Source organism: Pseudorasbora parva, chromosome 13 (genome assembly GCF_024679245.1).
Source record: "Pseudorasbora parva isolate DD20220531a chromosome 13, ASM2467924v1, whole genome shotgun sequence".
NCBI classification, from domain to species: domain Eukaryota; kingdom Metazoa; phylum Chordata; class Actinopteri; order Cypriniformes; family Gobionidae; genus Pseudorasbora; species Pseudorasbora parva.
Window position 1 is genome coordinate 7,363,987 of NC_090184.1, and position 22,730 is coordinate 7,386,716.

General features: G+C 38.1%; 1 protein-coding gene across 2 annotated transcripts in view; it reads right to left on the reverse strand.

Moving 5' to 3' along the window:
• ntrk2a (neurotrophic tyrosine kinase, receptor, type 2a) overlaps window positions 1-22,336 on the reverse strand; it is a 64,910-nt gene extending 42,574 nt beyond the window's left edge. Inside the window, exons 1-12 of one of the 2 annotated variants that reach the window (XM_067413058.1) lie at window positions 21,792-22,336; window positions 21,321-21,395; window positions 21,160-21,231; window positions 20,529-20,597; window positions 19,476-19,618; window positions 13,759-13,895; window positions 9,998-10,130; window positions 8,325-8,624; window positions 8,206-8,232; window positions 5,376-5,387; window positions 5,248-5,285; window positions 2,825-2,924 (exon numbers count right to left, since the gene is read on the reverse strand). In XM_067413058.1, coding sequence (XP_067269159.1) covers window positions 2,825-2,924; window positions 5,248-5,285; window positions 5,376-5,387; window positions 8,206-8,232; window positions 8,325-8,624; window positions 9,998-10,130; window positions 13,759-13,895; window positions 19,476-19,618; window positions 20,529-20,597; window positions 21,160-21,231; window positions 21,321-21,395; window positions 21,792-21,997 — 1,312 coding nt within the window. In that variant the 5' untranslated portion in view covers window positions 21,998-22,336. The remainder of the gene's footprint in view (window positions 1-2,824; window positions 2,925-5,247; window positions 5,286-5,375; window positions 5,388-8,205; window positions 8,233-8,324; window positions 8,625-9,997; window positions 10,131-13,758; window positions 13,896-19,475; window positions 19,619-20,528; window positions 20,598-21,159; window positions 21,232-21,320; window positions 21,396-21,791) is intronic. The other variant, XM_067413059.1, reaches the window with a different exon arrangement.
• Between the last annotated feature and the right edge of the window lie 394 nt (window positions 22,337-22,730).

The window sequence follows — 22,730 nt, forward strand, 5'->3', positions numbered from 1 at the left end:
CTTCTAATATGGTTTGTTTGAGTCATTTTTCAAAGTATTCAAATGTTGTTTTGAAACAGGGACATTCCTATAAAAACCTTCACATCTGATGGCGGAGAGAGGAGCATTGTGGGATAGTGGCTAAGAGAAGGGTGAGGAGCACCTTTAGTGTGTTAACCAAAGGCCACGAATCCAGGACTGATGATACTTCTGACCTTGTCGGGCTTTATTGATTTTTTTGATTCGTCCAAACCAGAGAAAACTGATACCTGCCCTCTGAATCATTGATAAGCACAAGGTTGCTGACTCTCTCTCTCTCTCTCTCTCTCTCTCTCTCTCTCTCTCTCTCTCTCTCTCTCTCTCTCTCTCTCTCTCTCTCTCTCTCTCTCTCTCTCTCTCTCTCTCTCTCTCTCTCTCTCTCTCTGTCTCTGTCTGTCAGGCAGATGGAGCGCCGCATCTCTGCAGACACCCACACTTCCTGAACCTGAGGGCTACAATTTCACCTCGTTCCATTCCCACCCCACTTCCTCTCCTCTCTCAATGGTGCAGGGGTCTGCTTTTCTCTATGCTGCAGAGTGACATGTTTGTGTATTTGTGTGCGTATCTACATATGGGTCAGAAAGTTTGAGAACACTGGAAATCTTGGATCAAAAATCTAGAAATAAAGTTTTCAGTCAAATCATTACTCTTAAAAAAAAGAGTGAAAACACTAACGTAGAACCAAAAGAATATAGACATGAAACCTTAATCATGCATCCGTAAGTAATCATGCATTTTGTCCTTCTGGACAACCAACAAGACACACACACACACACACACACACACACACACACACACACACACACACACACACACACACACACACACACACACACACACACACACACACACACACACTCAAGACCACTGTGTGAAAATAAGCCCCTTAGGACATCTAACTCGACACTTCCTCTCAGAGAAACCACAAAAACAATCACACGCTTTCACTCTGAGACCAAACGACTACCAAGCTGTCAGGAGTAAGACAAACGCAAACACACGTTCACGTGGGGAAAAACACATTTAAGCATGAACCTGAAAATCTGCTTTAGAGGATCATTGGTAAATTAAAGTTGTGAGATTATTGGCTAAACCAAGCATCACTATTACTTCTTCTCTGTTAGTGATTTGAACAAACCGCTAAAGGTGCGGTCACATATACTGATGTTATGCAAATTCTCTCAAGCAAAAGGCGAAAGATTTCCCCATGCAGATGCAGATTCACCACGCTGACCAAAAGAAAGACTCTTTGTGAGTTGTGCTTCATACACCGCTACACTTTTTTCACCAAAATGTCACTAATGTGACTTCATCTTAACACTTAGGTCCAGATTTACTAAACAGGGCAAACATAGCAATCAGAATATCACAAATATCATACCAGGGCCAGTAAGTAACCAATAGCAACCACCCAAAACAACCTAACAACCACTTAACAAAGAAATAGAAACTACTCAAAACACCTTAACCAAAATATACCGTAGCAACGCCCTGGCAACCACACTAGCCTTGCAGCACAACATCTGCACTTTCTCACTATCATAATAAATGAAAAACAAATCACCTTTCCAACATAATGCACACGTTTATTCCCAAAGAGGAGTCATGTTTAGTCAAGACACAGGACACAAACTATTGGCAGAGACAAACAACAATGCAAGAAAACACTTTAGTATCTAGTAGTCATCAAAGATTATTCAAGCAGACTTTATTATATTAGTGTGCACTTTAAAGAGGACCGATCATGCCCTTTTTTAAATATTCTTGATTCTGTCTACTAGAACTGAGTTTCATGCTTGAACGTTCAAAAAAACACATTATTTTTCACATATTTGACATTGTTGCAGCTCCTCTCTTCCCAGTCTGTCAGTAACGCTCTGTTTATAACATGTTTTTACAGCGTTGTGCAATGTAGCCAATCACAGACATATGTGTTGATTTCTTGAACGCAATGGCCAATCAGATGCATTTAATCCACTCAGTGCTCAAAACATCTGGCAAATCCTCTGATTATAACACAGAAAGTGTAGACATTATGAAAGATTCATTGTGCAGTCAGTTCATTGATAACGGAGCTTTTTGAGATCGAGATGAACTGAGCTTTTGAGGAAATATTAAGGGAGGGCAATTGGCGATGCCAAATCTTGCATGCGCTTGCTTTTATGTTAAATTACTTGAAACTATTTCATACACATACAGAAAAAAAAAACGATTTCTACTTTACTGTGGGCTTTTGCGGGCGGGGCGTGACAAAACATAAATGTTACAGGCGGGACCGGGTGAAGGTAATGTATATTTTCGCGGGAATAGGATTGAAAAATCCATCCCGCGCAGTTCTCTAGCCCCACCCCTTTATTTAGCTTACGCCGTGGGCGGAAATTATTTAAATGAGAGATATTGTGACGAGAATATACAGTAAAACCACAATGGAAGCATTTCAGGGAGTTCAGAAACAGAGCGCAACTGATATAGAAACTAACTCACTTTGGAGTGACTTTCTTGTGCTTTCTAACTTTCATATGTTCAACCAGCAACATTACACAATAAAGAAAGTTGATCATAAAAAAAGCATGATAGGTCCTCTTTAATATTCCCCATGAGAAACAAATGTTATAACAGATTACGTGTGTATTAGTAAGTATTAGAGCTCATTAAAGAGTCGAAGCACAGCCTTCCTTTAGCATTCCTCTTTTTCAATTTTCTCAAAGGAAACCCACATATTCTGCCCAGAACAATACGTCTTTCCAAAGCTGCCGTCCTTAATGAAGGTTTGGCAGAGCCGCGCGCAGAGCTGAGAGGTGCTTACCTTTGATTCCAAACTTGGAGTTGCGTCCAAACTTCAGAATGACAAGCATCAAGATGAAGCCTGTGAATGTGATCGCTGCGATTCCCACGACCACGTACACCTACAAACAGAATGAAGAGTCTTCAAAGAGCAGTCGGTGCATCCAAAGCTTCATTGGGTAAAAAAACATACGCAGCGTGAAGAGGAGATTTTGACCATCTTATACGAGTTTTACGAGTTTACAATACTAAAACCTGACTGGGCATCTAGAGGTCACAAACATACATCACATATTGCTTTAAAATGGGATTAAAATGAAAGTTCTGTCTTTGAGTTTCTGTTTTGTTTGCTGATCAATGTTTGTATGTGATTAAATGAATAAATTCAATCTGTTTATCATATAAAGCATCCATGCCCCTTCAGAAACTCTGGTCTAAACTGCTCAATTCATATGGATTAGTTTTACAGAACTTTTTGAAGCATCTAAGTGGTAGTTGCAAAGCTGTCAATGAAGGGACAGAAATCTCTCAGATTGCATCAAAAAGATCTTCATTTGTGTTTCGAAGATGAACAAAAGTCTTACGGGTTTGGAACGACATGAGAGTGAAGAATTAATTACAGAATTACATTTTTTTGGTGAACTCTCCCCTTCTAGGTTGTACTGATGTTCTAACACTGTGATGTAACGGCATTTATAAAAGTGTATTTATTTTTTAGACTAATTTTTTATTTTTATTTTATTTTTTAGACTAATTGTAAAGTTTAGACTAATTCTAATTGGATGAAATACATTTTAAGCTTTTGTAAAATCATGATAAAAATACACCATATATTAGGGGTGTAACAATATATCATATCACAATATATGGCAGTAAAAAAATGCAACAATATGTATCGTGGATACTGATATATATTGTGTACAGTTCATCCAAAATGAAAATTACTGTGTGAGAAAAACTTCAAGTTTATAGAGTGTTAGTGCTGACACTTTTTAACTTGAAGTTACATTTTTTTTTTAAATAAAAATAATGTTGTCCACTTTTTACTATGATCAGGACCCATACCAAATGTCTTTTGTTTCCAGTAAAATGTGACCAACATTATTTTAAATATATCTAGTCAGTGACAGAGTGCAAGCATATTTGTCTAAAATAATTCTGTATTTTCAGCTTCAGAATCATGAATATTTTTATTCTGGTGTCACCATTGTCCAGTGCATTGGGTGTCCAGCACCAAGTCCAAGCCTATTAATTTACCCCCCTAATGTAATACCAAATTTAGTATTTTAATCAACAGTACATTTTCGCAATAATATTGTATCGTGAGTTCAGTATCGTGATATGTATCGCATCGTGATGTAAGGGTATTGTTACACGCCTATTATATATTAATGTGGCAAGCAGCTCAGTTAAGCATGAACAGCCTAATGGACTACATTACTTGTTGATTCCAATTATTAATATGAATAAAAGTAACCATTTATTAAATATGTCAATTATCATATTACTTTTGCTGCCGTTTAAAAAAAGTCTATAAGCCACTTGAGGGTTTTACAATGATTTTAACATTGTTAAGGGTGTTTTATAGCCTGGATGCCAGCCGAACTTAGCCCCGCCCACAAATTTTTTAGGTCGGACAGTTCGGTCTGGCCTTGCACCACAGAGGAGTAATTATCCTCGAACAGAAACTGTTCGGACCAATGAAATCATCAGGGCGGGCTTTAGACGATGACGGACAGATGATCAACAGTCATCACGTCATCAAAGGGGCTTGGATTATATTTGTTCGAATCCTAAACGGAGAGCTTGTTTGTATATGCATTCACCTTCACAATTTCTCTAAAAAATGATGATCATGTTGGGTAAGTACTCTGTGTATAATTAAATTATGTTATTTTTTTACAACACCGGCAAAGATTGTTTATTCCAGCGCGCGTGCAGACAGGGTTAGCAAGTTTTTAAAACAAAACCCGCCAACTACTAGCCCTAAATAATAGCTTCTTGGGGGGTTCTCCGGAAAAAAATGGTGTTTGGGGTAAAATGTGTGTTATTTTGGCAAGGCTGCCTGCTAAAATTCGCATTCATGGCTCTATATATCACATAATAGTTGCTTCAACCCTCGGACTTAGAAAACATCCTGCGGGAAAAAACGCGGACTTGGCAACACAGTGCAGTTGAGCTCAGTTGATGTCGCTTCGTTGCTCTGATTGGTTGTAGGTCTATCCAATTGATGTCTTTCCTGGTTGGGTTGAAACATGCCCCATAATCACAGCCCAATGGAGCAGTTTCAGACCCATATTCTGACTAGAATTGAGTATGACCACGTCAGGTTGGTGTTTTAGGCACTCAACTTTGTATTGTGCATAAAATCACTATAACACAGACTTTTTTTTGATGCCATAAAAACTCAACAGAAATTATGAAGAATAACTGAATTTTACTCACAGCAACTTTGTCCTCAGGCGGTCCAATAGGAGTGTCATCTGTTTGGAAGAGAAGAAACACTCAGATATATGTGCATCTTAGATTACAAATCTATCATCTTCAATGTGATATGTGTCTTTTGTTCATACCTGTAGTGGGATCTCACACACAAGAAGACAAACAGAAGAAGAAAATTGTTATGAATTATAATGTTTTTTAAATCCAATATTTTAAATACATAGATTTTTGTAATAAAGACTTAATAACAGTATAATTTTACATGACTAATAAATGACAAAAAAGCAATAGTTCACCCAAAAAGGAAACCTGTGTTTATCCAAATCTATATGAGTTTCTTTGCATGAAACTCAAGGAATAGGTCATATGAGGAAAATTAACGTGAAAAATATACTTGAAATAACATGAGTGTTAATAAATATGGAGCCCCTAAAGGGACATGGTGAAGGAAAAATTATTTGTCAGTGCTTTTGCGTTCTCTCGTAAATGCTTTGCATTCCTCCCTCACAAAAAACAAAATGTTTTGCGAATTAATGCAAATTTTCTTAAGGGAACGCAATTGTTTTGCATGCATTTACAAGAGACATTTACAAGAGAACGCAAAAGCATTGTATTAGTATTTTTCCCTCCCAAACATCTCTTTTTTTAACGCAGCAGCTATTTGCACTAATAGATGCTATTGACACTCAGTGAAAATAGCAATAGATGCTGTTTACTAAGTGAAAAAGTATACTAAGTGAAAATAGTTATATATTCTATTTACAGGTAAAATCAGCAGGTTTTTGCAATATGGGTAAATAGTAATTACATGCAATTTAATCTTTATTTTAACAGATACAGTCTTGTTCAAAATAATAGCAGTACAATGTGACTAACCAGAATAATCAAGGTTTTTAGTATATTTTTTATTGCTACGTGGCAAACAAGTTACCAGTAGGTTCAGTAGATTCTCAGAAAACAAACAAGACCCAGCATTCATGATATGCACGCTCTTAAGGGGTGTGTTCAAAAAAATAGCAGTGTCTACCTTTGACTGTACAAACTCAAAACTATTTTGTACAAACATTTTTTTTGTGAATCACTAAACTAATATTTAGTTGTATGACCACAGTTTTTTAAAACTGCTTGACATCTGTGTGGCATGGATGCAACCAACTTGTGGCACCTCTCAGCTGTTATTTCACTCCATGATTCTTTAACAACATTCCACAATTCATTCACATTTCTTGGTTTTGCTTCAGAAACAGCATTTTTGATATCACCCCACAAGTTCTCAATTGGATTAAGGTCTGGAGATTGGGCTGGCCACTCCATAACATTAACTTTGTTGGTTTGGAACCAAGACTTTGCCCGTCTACTAGTGTGTTTTGGGTCATTGTCTTGTTGAAACAACCATTTCAAGGGCATGTCCTCTTCAGCATAGGGCAACATGACCTCTTCAAGTATTTTAACATATGCAAACTGATCCATGATCCCTGGTATGCGATAAATAGGCCCAACACCATAGTAGGAGAAACATGCCCATATCATGATGCTTGCACCTCCATGCTTCACTGTCTTCACTGTGTACTGTGGCTTGAATTCAGAGTTTGGGGGTCGTCTCACAAACTGCCTGTGGCCCTTGGACCCAAAAAGAACAATTTTACTCTCATCATTCCACAAAAGTGTTCTTTGGCAAATTGTAACCTCTTCTGCACATGCCTTTTTTTTAACAGAGGGACTTTGCGGGGGATTCTTGAAAATAGATTAGCTTCACACAGACGTCTTCTAACTGTCACAGTACTTACAGGTAACTCCAGACTGTCTTTGATCATCCTGGAGGTGATCATTGGCTGAGCCTTTGCCATTCTGGTTATTCTTCTATCCATTTTGATGGTTGTCTTCCGTTTTCTTCCACGTCTCTCTGGTTTTGCTCTCCATTTTAAGGCATTGGAGATCATTTTAGCTGAACAGCCTATCATTTTTTGCACCTCTTTATAGGTTTTCCCCTCTCTAATCAACTTTTTAATCAAAGTACGCTGTTCTTCTGAACAATGTCTTGAACGACCCATTTTCCTCAGCTTTCAAATGCATGTTCAACAAGTGTTGGCTTCATCCTTAAATAGGGGCCACCTGATTCACACCTGTTTCTTCACAAAATTGATGACCTCAGTGATTGAATGCCACACTGCTATTTTTTTGAACACACCCCTTTCAACTAATTCAACTAATTGCCCAATTGCACAGCCTTAAGAGCGTGCATATCATGAATGCTGGGTCTCATTTGTTTTCTGAGAATCTACTGAACCTACTGGTAACTTGTTTGCCACGTAGCAATAAAAAAATTTAAGATTTTTTTAAAATTTAAAAAAAATAAAGATTATTCTGGTTAGTCACATTGTACTGCTATAATTTTGAACAATACTGTACATACTATTTGCACCTCAGTATTGTTGTACATTAGAAGTATGCACTAATAAAGAGTGTAAATTATTAAAATGATTAAATGGATGCAGCCTTAAAGGACACTAAAAGCCCTCTCTACACCTACCCCTAACCCTACCCAATAAATACTTTTATTATTATTAAATATTTCGTTAGGCACTTTATTTCCCTTTCTAGCAAATGCCTTTCCGATGATATGTTATGGGAAAAGGTAGAAGAGCAAGCTCTGCAAAAGGCAGATTTGAACCTGGGTCGATTGTGTCAAAACAACGATCCTTAAACCTAAAGATTGATTGACTACGCCACTGAAGATGTCAAGATACGCATGTCTTTTCTAATCTGGTTTGGCCCAACCAGGCATTCCTTAGGCGGAGCTAGTGAGAATAGCACATGTCAACAAGGCACGCTATTTACACCTGGTGTGAATAGACACTCGTTTTTAAACCACCATGTCCCTTTAGGGGCTCTGTAAGTCAAACTCCTTTTGGGGTGAACTATGACTTTAATCATTGATTATATTTCTTAAATGATACTCACCATAATACAGCGGATCAGTAACTGATTCTGATGAATAAACATGGAAAAGAATAAAGGCAACTTCTCACTCACATTCACAGAAAAACTTGAGAATTTGTTGCGTGGTAATTTCGACTCACCGTTCCACGGCTCGTGCATGAAATGAGCGAATATTGTCTTCCTGTCCTCTCCGTATACATTCTTGGCCTGCAGCGTGTATTGTCCGTTGTTGATGTGTGTGGGACTGTCCAGCTGTAAGCAGCCGTGGTATTCACCCTCAGAATAATCATGGATCTTGGTACTTATAAATCTGTCCTCTCCCACAGGACTGTCGTTCAATAACCAGCTCAGTTTAGGCTCTGGGTTGCCCGACACACTGAAGGGAATGCACCAGTGGTGGTCTGAGATCGCATCTAGCAGCTTGCTGATTGCAGGTTTAACTGGACAGGCATAAACACACATAAATGACATAAATTACAGGCTTCTTCTTATTAAAATGTATTATAAGCTGATTAAAGAATCATGTAACAATTTATTTTATAGTGTCCTTGTTACTCGTCACATTTAGTTACTAATTATGCATAATTACATGCAACCCTAAATCAAAACCAATGTACCATTGAATCAATGTAGTTGATTAATATTACTCAGTACATAAAATACACCTTGAAATAAATTGTAACTAAGAATCAAATTGAGGGTTTACAATTTATGGTTACATGTTGTGGTGTCATTGTAATATGTTACAGTCTATTAATGTAGTTAAGTACTGAGTAATATTAATGAACATGTTCTTATTTTAGGGTTATCGTAGGATTGGGGTTTGGTTTAGGGTTAGGGTTAGTTGCATGTCATATCATTATCACTAACATTATAGTAAGCACATGTAATAAGGTGTAACTAAGCCACCTTAAAATAAAGTTTTACCAATTGTGTAACTTCATCTTGCTGGTGAATGGATTATAAGAAATATCGCACTCGGAATTATATTAGATATTCGCAAAATAGGTCATTCGGTAACAATCAGTTCATTAACATTTACATATCACATATTCAGCAACTTGATGAACAACAATGTGATCTAGAAAGTAGCATCTCTAGTATTTGAAGGTTAGCCAATCATATCAAAGATCAAGTTAATACAGAAATCTTAAAGGTACAACATTATGAACTAAATTCTGATATTTTTGGTGAACAAATCATTGAATTAATGTGGACTTACACTACTGTTCAAAAGTTGTTGTTTTTTCTTTTACTCGGCAAGGATGCGTTAAATTGATGAAGTCTATATTGTTACAAAAGTTCAAATAAATGCTGTTCTTTTGAACTTTCTTTTCATCAAATAATCCTGGAAAAAATATATATTATGGTGGCACATGAAGCAGCACAATCGTTTTCAACATTAATATTTTTTTTTAAATGTTTCTTGAGCAGCAAATCCACATATTAGAATGATTTCTGAAGGATCATGTGACACTAAAGACTGGAGTAATGATGCTGAAAATCCAGCTTTGTTCAAAGGAATAAATTACATTTTACAATATAATAAAAAATTATAAAACAATTCAACAATTCAAAAATATTCAACAATTTCACAATATTACAGATTTTTTGTATCAAAAAAATTTAGCCTTCTGGAAACTCTGTTAAAAACATTAAAACTTGGGTAGTGTGTGCATTTTTGTTTTATAAGTATAAATGTAATATCCAGTATAAATGAGTAGTGATTATTATCCCAGACTTGCGCAATAATTCTCCTAAAACAGAGGGTCTCTGTTCATATTCCAGCTGTGTGTTTCTTTTGATGACTTACACAGTATGTCCAGATGCACAGACGCCTCGGTCTCTCCCACCATGTTATCAGATCTGCAGGTGATTTTGCATCCGTTGTCCAGGGAAGAGACATTGAAGAGCTTGAGCGCTGACATCTGACCTGAGCGTTCTTGCTGGGGGTGTGAGTTACAACAATGTCAATGTCATTTCTATTTAAAGTCTATGCAATTGAACTCGTACCTATCTTAGATTTCTAGCCTTATTGTGATAAATTCATTGTCGTATGTTAACCCAAAGAAAATAATATTTATCTTTAATCAAAATGTAATCACTTGCTCTTTCTCTGAAATGACTTTTCCGTTGGCGTCACTTTGGCGGACGACCAATTGGATCATGTTAAACCAGAGCTAATCAGGCATTGGTTTGTGAATATCCTGTTACGCCACATTAAGAAAATGGTTTGCAAATTGCAATATATATCAGTCGCATTTTCAACAGGCCAAAACTGTTCTAGGAATAGTAAAGAACGGTTACGGTTATATTTCCACTTAAACTTGGTTCGGCACGCCATTATTTCAAACCGTTCTCGGCCATACTGGTAGAAAACTGGATTGGCCAGGTGTCTGTTGCCTGGCAGCCAGTTTATCTGTAGCTGGTCAAGTGCACTATTTGAGCGAAGTAAACAAGTTAATAATAGAAATATCTGAACATCGCGGTCACTTTTTCGCCCGTTTCACACATACTCCGTCTGCAGTGCGTGTGCGGTGCGTATTTTTTTCCGTACCCATGTTAACGGATGACAGCTTTCACACTGCACGCGGATGCTGTCCGTCAGTCCGTTCCAGGAGCGTTGCGTCTGCAGCAGTGCACGGATCGTTTTCGTACCGAGTCTATTTTTTGCTGCGCTGCGTTGCTGCATTAAAGCGACAGAAGATCGTTCGCATTAAAATGAACATGTACTGACGCGAAAATCTAGTAATTTCACCACAGATGGATATAATTTAAAATATACTCTTGTTTCAAAGTCAACACATGGCTTTTTTTCTCAAGTAAAGCAACAAAACGACACCTTACCTGGCATTTAGGTAAAAAAATGTGCCATAATGGATAGCACTCATACTTTCTTGGAGGTGAAAAGCAAAGTTCTTTTTGACCTGCATGATTTCTTTTAAAAGGGGTTAAAAACGAAAGAAAAGACTTCGGCTGTGTTTGGATATACTATTGTAAGTTTCTAATTTAAAATGTTTGTGATTTAAGGCTATAACCTGTGTTTAAATGTTTTGCCACTTGTGTGAGCTAAATCTAAAGTATATAAATATGAATACATGATTTTAATAAAATGTTGTTTAAATGTAGTAGGCTACGTAACCTGACTTCTATTAAAGAGTAAACAACGAGAATTTGAATTCTGATGAGGCATGTTCAGTAAAAACTTTTGGATTTAAAAAAAATAATGAATCAATGCTGTGTTTGTGATATGCAACAGCGGATCAGTTGCGGACTGCAAACGCAGCATATGTGAAAGCACTACAGGGTGTGGGGCTCCTGCAACGCACACGCAACGCAACACGCACCGCACACGCACTGCAGACGGAGTATGTGTGAAACGGGCGTTTGAATCTCATACCTCTGTAAATTCTTGCAATACAAAGGCAATGACTGACACATTTATAAATCATTCCAAAGAGATCTGATATCGGAAAATTAAACCACATCCATTCCGGCTGGGTCAGATCAGCAGGGAAAGGAACGGATAAGTCTAATTATGTTGACATATTTTCCAATGAAACAGGAAGATAGGGAGGGACATATCAATCAGCTCCTCCCCTTTTTTAAAATAGCCAGTAGTGTTTAGTTTATGGATTGAGCCGTTGAGCTCAGTAAAGCCACCAGTTTTCTCCTAATCTCTAACTGTTTAGTCGATCACATGATCCGCTCTGTGCTATCGTGACTCTGGACCGACTCGATCACATGATCCGCTCTGTGCTGTCGTGACTCTGGACCGACTCGATCACATGATCCGCTCTGTGCTGTCGTGACTCTGGACCGTCTCGATCACATGATCCGCTCTGTGCTGTCGTGACTCTGGACCGACTCGATCACATGATCCGCTCTGTGCTGTCGTGACTCTGGACCGACTCGATCACATGATCCGCTCTGTGCTGTCGTGACTCTGGACCGACTCGATCTCATGATCCGCTCTGTGCTGTCGTGACTCTGGACCGACTCGATCTCATGATCTGCTCTGTGCTGGCGTGTCTCTGGACCGACTCGATCACATGATCCGCTCTAAACTGTCGTGACTCTGGACCGACTCGATCACATGATCCGCTCTGTGCTGTCGTGACTCTGGACCGTCTCGATCACATGATCCGCTCTGTGCTGTCGTGACTCTGGACCGACTCGATCACATGATCCGCTCTGTGCTGTCGTGACTCTGGACCGACTCGATCACATGATCCGCTCTGTGCTGTCGTGACTCTGGACCGACTCGATCACATGATCCGCTCTGTGCTGTCGTGACTCTGGACCGACTCGATCACATGATCCGCTCTGTGCTGTCGTGACTCTGGACCGACTCGATCACATGATCCGCTCTGTGCTGTCGTGACTCTGGACCGACTCGATCTCATGATCCGCTCTGTGCTGTCGTGACTCTGGACCGGCTCGATCACATGATCCGCTCTGAGCTGTCGTGACTCTGGACCGACTCGATCACATGATCAGCTCTGTGCTGTCGTGACTCTGGACCGTCTCAATCACATGATCCGCTCTGTGCTGTCGTGACTCTGGACCGTCTCAATCACATGATCCGCTCTGTGCTGTCGTGACTCTGGACCGACTCGATCACATGATCCGCTCTGTGCTGTTGTGACTCTGGACCGACTCGATCACATGATCCGCTCTGTGCTGTCGTGTCTCTGGACAGACTCGATCACATGATCCGCTCTGTGCTGTCGTGACTCTGGACCCTCTCGATCACATGATCTGCTCTGTGCTGTCGTGACTCTGGACCGTCTCGATCACATGATCCGCTCTGTGCTGTCGTGACTCTGGACCGACTCGATCACATGATCAGCTCTGTGCTGTCGTGACTCTGGACCGTCTCAATCACATGATCCGCTCTGTGCTGTCGTGACTCTGGACCGTCTCAATCACATGATCCGCTCTGTGCTGTCGTGACTCTGGACCGACTCGATCACATGATCCGCTCTGTGCTGTTGTGACTCTGGACCGACTCGATCACATGATCCGCTCTGTGCTGTCGTGTCTCTGGACAGACTCGATCTCATGATCCGCTCTGTGCTGTCGTGACTCTGGACCGACTCGATCACATGATCCGCTCTGTGCTGTTGTGACTCTGGACCGACTCGATCACATGATCCGCTCTGTGCTGTCGTGACTCTGGACCGACTCGATCACATGATCCGCTCTGTGCTGTCGTGACTCTGGACCGACTCGATCACATGATCCGCTCTGTGCTGTCGTGACTCTGGACCGACTCGATCACATGATCCACTCTGTGCTGTCGTGACTCTGGACCGACTCGATCACATGATCCGCTCTGTGCTGTCATGACTCCAAGTTGTGTGGGTTGTGGCGCATACTGGTCCGTAATACAAATGTAAAATTCTGTGGCAAGACCTAACAAACTAGATAAATTAAATAGTGTGGTTACCCACAATCCTTTAGTCTGAACGTCCTTTGTGGCTTCCACATGAAAAGAAACTGCAACAACCTCTAATAATTTCAAATTAAACAACTTAGAGATGAAGAATTGTATTGTATTGTCAGAATTACCTGGTACGCTGAGTTGAGTTTGCAGGTGTCCCAGTTCAGACTAGGCGTTGGCGTTCCTGAGGTGTTGCACACCAGCGTCACATTTGACCCTTTCCGCATGGTCACTTTTGTGGGTGTGAGAGTCACGGTGGGAAGAACTAGACAGAAAACCAGAACATTTATTCACTAAATAACAATAAAGCTCTTAATCAGTATTGTTATTTTGGTTTTTGACAAAAAATATTTAAACATTCTTAGAACATTTGTGGTTTGAAATCTGATTTTTTTTTTTTCAGTCTGAATGGTCAGGTTGGCAGTAGTTTGGTCAATCGGCACGACACACATTAAGGAACAATATAATTTGCATCAGTGTTTGAATCACTTTCACTCGAATTGTACTCATACAAGGCCTAGTTTACTACGTGACATTCACTATGTAGTTAATACTGAGGGAACTTTCCAGTTTTTCATCCATTCTTACTGTAATATTGACAGCTTTTATCAGTTGTTGTATCTCTTGGCCTCAATCTGTTGACTGCATCATTACTACAGAAAATAATGTACATACACCAAATATTAACCGCACTGTCTGTGATGTAACCATGTGAACAGTTATCAGATCAGTTTGGTGTGCAGACATCTATAAGATAACATTGAGTGATCAAATGATTGTGCGCAGAGATATGTATTTGATATTTTAGCTTTTTAAATTGAATCACTATAAATGTAATCAAAGTAAATTTGTTTTAACATGAATATAATTTTATTTAACATGGATTTTTTTTTATTATATACATTTTTCAAATTCTCAAAAACAAAAAACAATTAGTAAGTATATTGCATAATTGCATGTTTCAGACAAAGAAATTATGAACACACAAGAGAGAACCAACAAAATATTAATAATGTTGTAGTCAATGTTTGCTTTTTCCTGCTTTTTGTATTTCTATGCATTTTTTACATAGTAAAAAAAACTGTGGCATGCACTTTACCTTTTTTCTTAGCAAAATATAGTTTTTAAATAAATACCTTAACCATTTTTGTTCTTCCATCATATTTAAAATAGTTTAAAAAATGTATACATAAATCAAATAAAAAATAAAATGTATAGGCACATAAAAACATCAATTTTGAACTCTACTGTATCTGTATTTCATTTTATTGTTTCAGTTTGTTTTGAAAGTTTATTTGAATTATTTGAAATATTTAATTTAATTTGAAAAATGTATACATTTTCTAGGTATAGTTAAAAGACACTAAGAAATGTATATATTTTATATATATATATATATATATATATATATATATATATATATATATATATATATATATATATGCTCCTCTGTCCTCCACTCGTTACCTGTATTAATGGCACCTGTTTGAACTTGTTATCGGTATAAAAGGTCCACAACCTCAAACAGTCAGACCCCAAACTCCACTATGGCCAAGACCAAAGAGCTGACAAAGGACACCAGAAACAAAATTGTAGACCTGCACCAGGCTGGGAAGACTGAATCTGCAATAGGTAAGCAGCTTGGTGTGAAGAAATCAAATGTGGGAGCAATTATCAGAAAATGGAAGCATTCCACAAGACCACTGATAATCTTCCTCAATCACGCAAGATCTCACCCCGTGGGGTCAAAATTATCACAAGAATGTGAGCTAAAATCCCAGAACCACACAGGGGGACTTAGTGAATGATCTGCAGAGAGCTGGGACCAAAGTAACAAAGGCTCATCATTAACACACTACGGGGGGACTCAACACAGGGACTCAAATCCTACAATGCCAGACGTGTCCCCCTGCTTAAGCCAGTATATGTCCGGGCCTGTCTGAAGTTTGCTAGAGAGCATTTGGATGATACAGAAGAGGACTGGGAGAATGCCATATGGTCAGATAAAACCAAAATATAACTTTTTGGTAAAAAACTCAACTTGTCGTGTTTGGAGGAGAAAGAATGCTGAGTTGCGCACCCTACTTACTGTGAAGCATGGGGTTGGAAACATGCTTTAAGGCTGTTTTTCTGCTAAGGGACCAGGATGACTGAACCGTGTAAAGGAAAGAATAAATGGGGCCATGTATCGTGAGATTTTGAGTAAAAAGCACCTTCCATCAGCAAGGGCATTGAAGATGAAAAGTGGCTAGGTCTTTCACCATGACAATGATCCCAAGCACACTGCCAGAAGTGGCTTCGTAAGAAGCATTTCAAGGTCCTGGAGTGGCCTTGCCAGTCTCCAAATCTCAACCCCATAGAAAAATTTTGGAGGAAGTTGAAAATCTGTGTTACCCAGCAACAGCCCCAAAACATCACTGCAAATAAATTCTTTAAAAATAAGACAATGTGATTTTCTGGATTTTTTTCTCATTTTGTCTCTCATACTTGAAGTGTAGCTATGATGAAAATTACAGGCCTCTCTCATCTTTTTAAGTGGGAGAACTTGCACAATTGGTGGCTGACTATTGGTGGCTGACTATTTTTGCCCCACTGTATGTATATATAAATAAACATTACATGTATATATTTAAGAAATATTTGCATGTATATATATGTTTATAAAATGTATCTTATATATAAATATATATAATATAAAAATCTTATATATAATATACATTTATTAATCGATTGCCCAGCATTAAAAATTGTATTTCTTATTTTCTAACAGCCAATAGATTTAAAGTGACACTGAAGTGCATACTTAATTTAAATTCATCTCAGATATCAGCTCTTGTACTTTCCCGTCTGCATCACAGGGATACCGTTCTAACCCACTAAACGCTACCACTAAATTCAAGGCCAAAGAGTGCAGCAAGCTCTGACCGTATCTCTCATGAATGAACGGCCAAATCAGATCCATCTCCATCTGTTCCCAGCCTGCAGCAGGTTACATCCTTATCACCGTGTCCCTGTGATCTAATTTTCAATCTATCCCCATTTCAAAATTCATGTATATTATATATATATATATATATATATATATATATATATATATATATATATATATATATATATATATATATATATATATATATATATATATACACACCACACAGCACACACCTTCAGCCTGTTCAGTTTTCCCATAGCAGCTCCTACTCTTAAAGGAATAGTTCACCCAAATGAAAATTCTGTCATCATTTACTCATGCTCACGTCATTCCAAACCTCTGTGACGTTCTGCGGTACACAAAATCCGACATTCGGAAGAATTTTCAACTGTTTTTGTCCATACAATGTAAATCGCTTTGGATAAAAGCGTCTGCTAAATGATTAAATGTAAATGTAATACAATGAAAGTCAGCAGGGTCTCAAATATCCCTGAACCCCACTAACTTTCAAACAAACCAGGGAGACCATTTTCAAAATATCTTATTTTGTGTTTGGGACAACATGGTGGCGAGTGAATATTTTGGGGGATTAAACAGCAACAAGTTTCTCATTATTGTATAGGTCAAAAGATCTCTCATGTGCATTTGGCACTCGAGATATTCCGAAAATGATGTCAAATTAAAGCGATTCAGCGGAGCAGCTTTTCTTTCATGGCACAAAAAATGTAAAAGAAAGGCAGCATTTGGCCACAGGCCAGCAGACGCTCGCAGCGGAGTCTAAATGTCTCAGTGTTTTCACATTCTGGGGATCCCCTCGTCTGTCTCTATTTTTCCCTTTTCCTCCCTCTCTCTCTTGTCCTTCTCTTCCTCCCTCGAGGGCCTTCTGCTGTGGTATTGCTTAAAATAGGCCTGGCTGGAGGCTGATCTTTGGATCAATAATGATCCGTGCCTCAAGCCGCAGCCATAAAACTACAGCCTGGACAAATCACATCTTACCAAACAAACAATCCTAAATTCAGCTTTGAATATAATATGAGTGAAACCGCATGTTTCCATTAAAATATGCTGATTCTCAGTTATCCAGGCCATGGTGGACTGTCTTAGCTAATTCTTTCTAGTTAACTGACTTTATCACAGACACACATCTGGTTAAAAAAACAGTTTTAGGGGATTCAATTCTTTAAGGGAAAGTTTACCTAAAAATGGAAATTTGGTAATTATTCTTCCTCACGTTGTTTCAACCCTGTATGAGTTGCTGTATTCTGTTGAAAACAAAATGTTATGGTATCCAGACAGTTGACGGCACCCATGGACTTCCATAGTAGGAAAAATATATATATTATGTAAGTCAATGGGTGTCGTCAACTGTCTGGTTACCAACATTCATTACAATCTCTGATTTTGTTTTCAACAGAATACAAAAACTCATACAGGTTTGGAAAAACTAAGGGAGAATTTTTTTTTCTTTTTGGGTGAACTATCCCTGTAATCCCTGTAAGACCAGTGTTGGTGTAGTAAAGCTAAACCTGTTACAAATCATTTTCAGTAATTGAAATAATGCTAAAATACAAGAGAATGGATATGAAAAACTTAAAATATAAAAAACAAGTGATATTAAGAGCTGTTGTCTTGGCAACTAACTGAAATTAATTAAGTTGAAGTTATAATACATTTCCTTAAAATGAAAATAATAAATGAAAATGAATTAAAGCTTAATAGAATAGAAAAGTAATACAAATTACAAAACACAAAAATGACTAAATCTTAATAATAATAAATGACTAAATACTAAAATAGCATGTTAATACACTTAAACATTTTTTTTTAAAAAGGTTGTTGCCTTAAATGTTAATGTAATTTCAACTTATTTTACATTAACCTTACTTAAATAAAAAAGGTTGAATCTAATAAAAAAGGTTGAAATTTCCTTACATGACAACGTAGTTATATATATTTTTTTTACAGTGTAATACTGAACTAACACTGACAAATACACATTAGAAAGCCTCTTATCATGCATATGATCAGTTATTTTTTCACCAAAACAGCCACAATTATTTATTTATTTTCCTGGACGTGTTTTTACTTTCTTTCTTTCAAATGAAACAGCATTTTGCTGCAGTCCTTTTTTATAATGTAAACGCCCTCTCATATGTGAAATAGGATACAGCACTGCGCTTACAAGCTATGGGTGGTAGCACTTTATTTTACAGTCCCGTTCCACATGTACATATGATGTACTTATTTTATTATTTGCAATAACTGGGTAATAAGAACCTAAACCAACACCTAAACATAACCTTAAGCCATGGAGTTAACTTATATTACCTAGTGCTTTCTTAGGTAAGCACATTGTAAGTGCACATACTGTATAATAAAGTGCAACAATATGGGTTAAAGGGATAGTTTAACCCAAAAATTTAAATTTTATGTCACCAACATCTTGGATGCCCTGGAAGTAAGCAGATAAACATAAAATTTTCCTATTGGGTGAACTATCCCTTTAATGCTGGATCCAGTTTTTAACTGTCCCATGTTAAATATAAAATTCAGCCATTCGTTTCAATCCTTCAGAACTATACGCTGAGCAACAGCACCAGAAAACACAACTTTTGACACAACTTTTGCTCATATTACTAATTTATCATTAGTTTAGGAATAACATACTAACAATAATCTAACCAGCGTCATATATTATCTCACTGTGACCTCAAAGCTGAAGAAGTATGGAATGTTTTTTTGCAACCTTGTTTCAATAAATGGCCTAAAGTTTTGAGTTCTAAAAGTTACAGTACATTTTCATAGATCTCTTACTGTATATCTTCCTCAGATCTGATTTCTCATGATATGACAAGCAAACAGAAAAATCTAGACTGTGTTATCCATATTGTTTCTTTATGAACTAATTCTTACCGCAGTTAGGCAGTGTGAGTGTAGACAGAGCCCTCCTCTTTCCTCCCTCCTCCACACACAGCAGCTCCTCAGCCTCCTCTCCTCTCCACTGCTTCAACCACACGTTCTCACACAAGCACTGCAAAGTATTGCCTGCCAGCAACCTGCAACATAGCAACAGTGCCCTGAGAACACGCAGTACTCACAAAATAACTCTACATGTAACCTGGTTAGACTATATCATGAACAGGATATATCATAACATGAATATGGACAGTTTTGGGGGGTACCAATACAAGTAACATGAGTTAGGTAATCAGATTACTTTTTAAAGTAACTAGTAAAGTAATGCATTACTTTTAAGTTTACGACACATATCTGAGTTACTTTTTCAGGTAAGTAACGGAAGTGACTTTGTTTTCCCATGTATTAACATCTCTCCTGTCCTCATATTGAGGCAAATCGGGATTAAGTGCAGAGGCGTTTTGTGTAAACATGATGGATATTGTAGTTCTAGCATTCATTGACACATCTCACTTGCACAAAATCCGATTCAGTATTACTCAAAATGAATAAAAACAGTGACATGACTAGACCATAACTCTGAATATTATGCAAACATGCAATAATTAAGTGTTATATTACACAAATAGACTTTATGTATTTTTAATATCACTTTATTAACTAATGTCTTTGCTGCTGACCTCGATGATACAATTCATCCATACGGAAAAGCTAATTTGGCAAGTCCAGTTTATAGACAATATTTTCGAGTGTCGGCACTGGCAGGCCACCAATCCTGTTTGACCGATTTCAAAAATGATCAAATGTACAACCTTGCAAATGGATACTGCACTATTTTTGCTCTCAAATATTTCTGAATAAATGCTACTTTTTGAATATATGTTATTTAAAATAAATGTTTAAATGTATATTGAATGCAAGCATCATCTGCTGTCCTAGTATTAGGCCTATATGAAATATTTCAATCACCAAAAACCAAACAAACAGAAAACATAAGCTCACGCTGGAGATTAACTGTAATATATCTTCAATAAATATGGCGAGACTCACAGGTATGAAATGTTTAAATGATGAAACGTCCTCCAGGATAGATTCGACAGATTGTTCTCTTTGAGATTCCTGTAAAAGGAGGCAATGATCAGCAAAGAAACATATACTAAATTCCCACAATATCAGATTTTGGTAATACTTCATTATACAGTGTCACACGTGTTACATATAGTTACTAAAATAATAACTATCAAATTGATGCACAATTACATGCAACTAACCCTATAGTAAGTACATGTAGTTAATTAATATTACTCACAATACTTAAATGTATAACTACACTGTAACAGAGACACCTTAAAATAAAGGGTTGCACTTTATTTTAAGGTGTCTGTAACAGTGTAATTATGTATTTGAGTGATATAAAGTCTCTAGTTACTATATAAGTTAGGAATAGGAGTTTTTTAGGGTTAGTTGCAATGTAATTAAGCATAATTTATAGGCTAGTTATCACTACTGTAACGACACGTAACACCTGCAACAAGGACAGTGTTACCAAATAAAGTGTAACCCGGATGTTTTTATAAATGTTTAAGTGGGTAATATTCAATTGGATGACATTTTTAAGATAAAATGAAACTTTGCAAACAATCAAAACATGATTTGAACCGTCCAAAACCGAAATACTCACAGATATTGTAGTTTCATGTTGCTCTGAAAGGCCTGCCTCGAAATATATGTGAGCCTCGTGCTCGTTACAGTTCTGAAGGACAAGACAAACACCCGATGCCATAAATTTACATCTCGCCGTGTATAAAGAACACATAAGTTATTCCACATTTTACTACTCACAAGTTTCTGAGGTTGCGGTAGAAGTTGAGATCTCTTTCATTAATGGATGTGAAACTGCTTTGATTTGCAATGTATCTGTAAACAGCAACAAGAACATTCTCGCTCAAACAGTCATCCAGGGTCAGTACTTGATCGAATATAGACTTGATGCTCTGGTGTGATTTATAACAGCTAAAGTCCATCCAAATGTTTTTAATGAGACATTATTTTTGCAAACATTCGTGTAAAAGACGAGAAACAGCCCTGGAGCGAATATAATGACAATAATAATGTGGTTTGCACTTACGAAATCACTTTGGCACAGTGATTCAAGTACAATAAATCAAATTAAATAAATCATGGACACAATTATGCAAGTTAATGACGCTGTGCTTCATTGGCTGGCTGTTTTAAAGAGTAGAGTTGACACGACATGCATCATCATCAGCATCATCATCTTCAGTGACCCCTGGCATCTTCTGTATGACTTACATGTCTGTGATATTCTCCATCTCTGCCTCGGACTGCAGCATCGGAAAAGCCATAATACTGCTCTCTGGATCCACGCACGAGATCCGCACGCCCGTGCACGTGCAGAGCTCCGGACAAGCGGCACCGGGCCTCCAGAGCGCGAGCAGCATCAGAACCCAACTGAACCCCCAGCCCGCCATGCCGAAGCCCCTCGACAGCAGGCTCATCCCCGGGTCCTCGCCTCCAGATTTAAGACCCCTGGAATCCGACAGCGCTCAAACGCATGCACGCGCCCGCCTCTGGAGCGAAACGGATCGAGTCGACCTTGTCTCGGGCGTCTATCTACGCGAAGCGCTCGTATTCCTCTTGCCTCTGTGTGTCTCGCTCTACCTAGAATGATGCTGGAGTGAAATGACGCGTCCGGTGTGCAGAACAGGACAGGACAGAAGACGCGCACTTGAGAAACGCGAGTGGTGAAGTGAGGGAGCGCTGGATGATGCGCAGCGCATCTGAGGGGAGGAGACGACGAGAGGAGGAGAAGAGATCATTAAAGCACTTTATTGATTATTGACAACGTGTAACATCCTTATACGACTCAAGACTGTGAGTTAAGGGACAGTTCACCCTCAAAGGAAAATTATCCCATGATTTACTCTGTATGACTTTCTTCTTTCTGACGAACACAATCGGAATTATATTAAACAATGTCCTGGCTAATCCAAGCTGTATAATGGCAGTGAATGGGAGCCCCAAATTTGAATATTTTAATAAATATGTTACTTTATAACATTTTAAATATGGATATTTTCTTACACAAACCCATTGCTTCGCTTCAGAAGGCCATTATTACTCCTGGAATCGTGTGTATTAATTTTTTAATGGATGGATACACTTTTTTGGGCTTCAAATGTTGGGCTGCCATTCACAGCCATTGTAGAGCTAGGATTAGTCAGGACATTT